Below are 4,116 nucleotides of genomic sequence, written 5' to 3' on the forward strand. Positions count from 1 at the left end.
TCCGGCCCAGCGGGACCCGCAGACCCAGGCTCAGCACACTCACGGGGGCAGCCCTGGACACACGCACATGCCCGCCCCCCCTCCCCAGAAATGTGCAGGGCCCCCCACCGGGCTGCGGGCCAGGCAAGGCCCCAGCCCTACAGAAATGACTACCGGTGCAGATGAACACGCAGCTTGGTATTTTGTCCCCACCGGCAGAAATATCCACATCTGTATACTTGTGCATAAATGCAGCCGCCTTGGTGTGCACCTCCTGGGACACCACCAACAAAACACCAGGTGGAAGCACACAGAAGAAACACACATTCCTGAAACTCCAGAGGGACAGTCCCAGAGACTCCTCCCTGGCGTTCAAAAATTCAGAACTCAGGAGACACAGCCGTCAGCCCCTCAGAGCTCCTTCCCACAAAACCTTTCTGAAACAAGGTGAGACATACATAAACAAAGTAATATAAAGCCAAAGAAGTCTCATCACAGAGCTACTCAGAAAGAAAAAAAAAAGAAAGAGAGAGAAAGAAGAGAGAGAATGAGACAAACTTTGGAGCCAGAGAGACAGACATAAAGAGCCAGCCGGTTGGAAACAATGAGAAACTAGGCCCACCCCCACCTCAGGAAGGTTCCAGGGAAGAACCTCCCACCCCCACCTCAGGAAGGTTCCAGGGAAGAACCCCACTCCCACTCCAACCAGGTCACAAGGGCTGGAGCTCTGAAGGGCCCAGGCCCCCTGAGCCAGGAGTAGAGAGGAAGTCCAAGGAAAGATGGTGAGTGTGGGGGTCAGGGAGGCATAGCCCCCTTCCCTGTAGCTCCTGGCCGCTCCCTTTTGTCTCTTCCCCTACAACTTTCCCAGCTGTCTTGGAGACACCCACAAATGAAAATCACAATGGTGTACCCAGATGTCCCTGGAACCTGTGACATCACACAGACGCCCAGCATCTGAGGCTACCTCCCCTTCCCCAAACCAACAGGGCACCCCTGGGTCCTCTTTTTCTTCACAGAACAGCTCACTCTGAGAAACATGATGCGCCAAGACGCTCACCCCCTGCTTCCTGCTTTAGAGGCCCAAGGCCCAGACTGTACCCCCCTCGTCCAGTTTCAGGCCCTTTCTAGCTCCCGAGGGTTCTCCGCAGCAAGACAGCCTGCCCTTCCCCCCCCCCCCCCCCCCCCCGGTTACTGTCCCGCGAGGTCCCAGACCCCAGCCTGGCATTCGCCCCACCCCGGGGCCCCTGGGCCCGTGGCTGCCCTAATGCCCTGGCTCCTTTCTCCCTCACAGGCTGGCAGTCACCCCTACTTCAACCTGCCTGACTTCACTCAGCCATCGCCGCCCTCCACTCCGCCCAGCCTCCCCTCGCACCAGCGCTGCCGGCCTTCCGATGCCACCAAGGGTCTGCTCGTGGCCCTGCTGGGTGGGGGCCTGCCGGCTGGCTTTGTGGGCCCCTTCTCCCGTATGGCTTACCAGTCTTCCCACTTACCCTCGCTGGAGCTGCTCCTCTGTCGGTGTCTCTTCCACCTTCCCATTGCCCTACTACTGAAGCTGCGTGGTGACCCACTGTTGGGACCTCCCGATGTCCGGGGCCGGGCCTGCCTCCATGCCCTGCTCAACGTCCTCAGCATCGGATGCGCCTACAGTGCAGTTCAGGTGGTGCCTGCCGGCAACGCGGCCACGGTCCGCAAAGGTTCTTCCACCGTTTGCTCTGCTCTCCTTGCCCTCTGCCTCGAGAGTCAGAGGCTCAGCGGCTACGACTGGTGTGGTCTGTTGGGCAGCACCCTGGGACTAATCATCATTGTGGGACCTGGACTAGGGACACTGCAGGAGGGGACCACGGGCCTCTACACTGCCCTGGGCTATGTGCTCGCGTTCCTGGGCGGCCTGGCACTGTCGCTGGGGCTCCTGGTCTATCGCTCCCTGGACTTCCCCTCTTGCCTACTGACAGTGGCCTTCCTGTTTGGCTTAGTGGGGCTGGTGGGCTCTGTGCCAGGCCTCTTTGTACTGCAGACCCCTGTGCTTCCCAATGATCCTCTGAGTTGGAGCTGTGTGGGGGCCGTGGGGATCCTCGCCCTGGTCTCCTTTGTGTGTGTGAGCTATGCAGTCACGAAGGCCCACCCCGCCCTGGTGTGCGCCGTCCTGCACTCCGAGGTGGTGGTGGCCCTGATGCTGCAGTATTACGTGCTCTATGAGACCGTGGCGCCTTCCGACATCATGGGGGCAGGGGTGGTGTTGGGCAGCATCGCCATCATCACGGCCCAGAACCTCAGCTGTGAGAGGGAAGGGCAGGTGGAGGAGTGAGATCGAACTGGAGAGCCTGGGGGTTGGGGGGGCAGGGGTACATAGAAGGACTAGGAGAGACTGGAATACAAACGTGGGAGAAGTGACCGGAAAAGAGCTGATACAGGAGAGGGACACCCCTTGGAGTCAGGGATGGAGAGGGTCTCTGGCTAGAAGACCTGGAACAAGCGTGGGGACTGAGATAAGAGGAGTCTAGGCTGGGGCTTGGGGATCAGGGCATAACTACGGGGTAAGTAAGGTCTGAGGAGCAAACCAAAGGGGCTGAGAGGCAGGCGGGCCATGAGCCATGGGGGGGGGGGGATTTTTCCCTCAGCAGCAGAGAGAAGAGCATTGGGGCTGGAGTGTTTGGGCGGCTTTTGGGCAAACGGACAGAACGAGCCGTGGGGGTAAGGGAGTGTGCCTTTTTCTCCTGAGAGACGGTTTCCTTTCCTCATGGTTATGCCCCCCCCCCCCGCCCCGGTGGTGACGTGACATTGACATCAAACAAGGATCACTCTGAATGTGGCCGTGCAGTTGGTGTCATCTCTGCTTTGGAAGGAGAGGGAAAGTCCTACTCCGCTCTCATTGGAGAATCCCTTGGGATCCCTGCCCCCCTCTCCCCCCTCCCCCGCCAATCTTGTTTCTGAAATATTCTAGAAGGGGGTAGGATTTCCTAACGTTCAGACGCCTTGACCCTGAATCCCCCAGGACTTCTACGTCCCGCCCCATGGCTAATCTGCTTTTCCTGGATTGTCGCGGTCCCGTGATCTCTCCCGGACAGTGGCCAGCCTCCTTCCGGAGAAGGCTCCCTGAGCGGAGGCCTCTTCGAGCGGCTCGGGCCGGGGGCTCCAGGGCCAGAGCTCCGTACAGCGCTCCCTTGGAGGCCCGCAGATGCCCACCGGTCCCAGGAGGCCGCTCGACAAACATCAGCTACTTCCGGACAAGCGATTTGCCTCGCCATCTTGATCGGCTCATGCATATTCAGCGTGGTTACTGCATATTCATAACCAAGGACGGCCCCAGCGCTCCCCCCTCCGGGAACCCTCTTGGGAGGATCCGACCGGCCCCGCCTCCTTCATTACAGATTCGCAGAACAGACCATTTCCCAGCGGAGGGGGGGGAATATTAATGGGAGACTTTTGCTGAAGACGAAAGCACGGTCCAAACTAGAATAAAAGCGGCCTGTATTTCCCCTCGGTCCTTCAAACCTTACATCTCGGGGCGGGAGGGAGCAGAGAGGGGAGGCGGCGGGGTCAAACACGTTCCCCTCCCCCGCGTCACTTCTAAAGGTCGTCCAACCAGGGAGCCGGGGAGGGCCGACCAACGACTCGAGCGCGCGCTCCGTGCAGGCCGGCGCAGGCGACCCCGTAGCGCAAGGGAGGGCGGGAAAGGAAGGGGCGGGGATGCAGGGGCGAATCTATAAAGGGCGTCATTCGGCCAGTTCTCTCCTCAGAAGCGCCGAGAGCGCGGCCGGGACGGTTGGAGAAGAAGGCGGCTCCCGGAAGGGGGAGAGACAAACTGCCGTAACCTCTGCCGTTCAGGAGTCTGGTTACTTATTTATTCGTTACCCTTTTTCTTCTTCCTCCCCCCCGAAACCTTTTCCTTACCCCCCCTTCTTTTTTTTCCTTTTTGGGAGACGGAAAATCTCCGGAAAGGGGGAGGAGAGCTCCTTTCGCTCCTTTTTCACTTCCCCGCCTCCTTCCCTCCCCCACCTTTCCCTCCTCCGGCTTTTTCCTCCCAACTCGGGGAGGTCCTTCCCGGTGGCCGCCCCGACGGGGTCTGAGCACCTAGGCGGAGGCGGCGCAGGGTTTTTGTAGAGAGGTTTGCGCCTGCGCAGCGCGCCGGCCTCCGCG

General features: G+C 60.0%; 1 protein-coding gene across 1 annotated transcript; it reads left to right on the top strand.

Moving 5' to 3' along the window:
- The first annotated feature begins 660 nt into the window (after positions 1-660).
- On the top strand, positions 661-3,573 carry SLC35G6 (solute carrier family 35 member G6). Its single transcript, XM_027568509.2, has 2 exons — positions 661-761; positions 1,271-3,573. Exons 1-2 carry the CDS (start codon positions 759-761, stop codon positions 2,282-2,284), a joined length of 1,017 nt encoding a protein of 338 aa, XP_027424310.1. The 5' UTR covers positions 661-758; the 3' UTR covers positions 2,285-3,573.
- The last annotated feature ends 543 nt before the right edge of the window (positions 3,574-4,116 follow it).

Source organism: Zalophus californianus, chromosome 16 (assembly GCF_009762305.2).
Source record: "Zalophus californianus isolate mZalCal1 chromosome 16, mZalCal1.pri.v2, whole genome shotgun sequence".
Lineage (NCBI taxonomy): Eukaryota > Metazoa > Chordata > Mammalia > Carnivora > Otariidae > Zalophus > Zalophus californianus.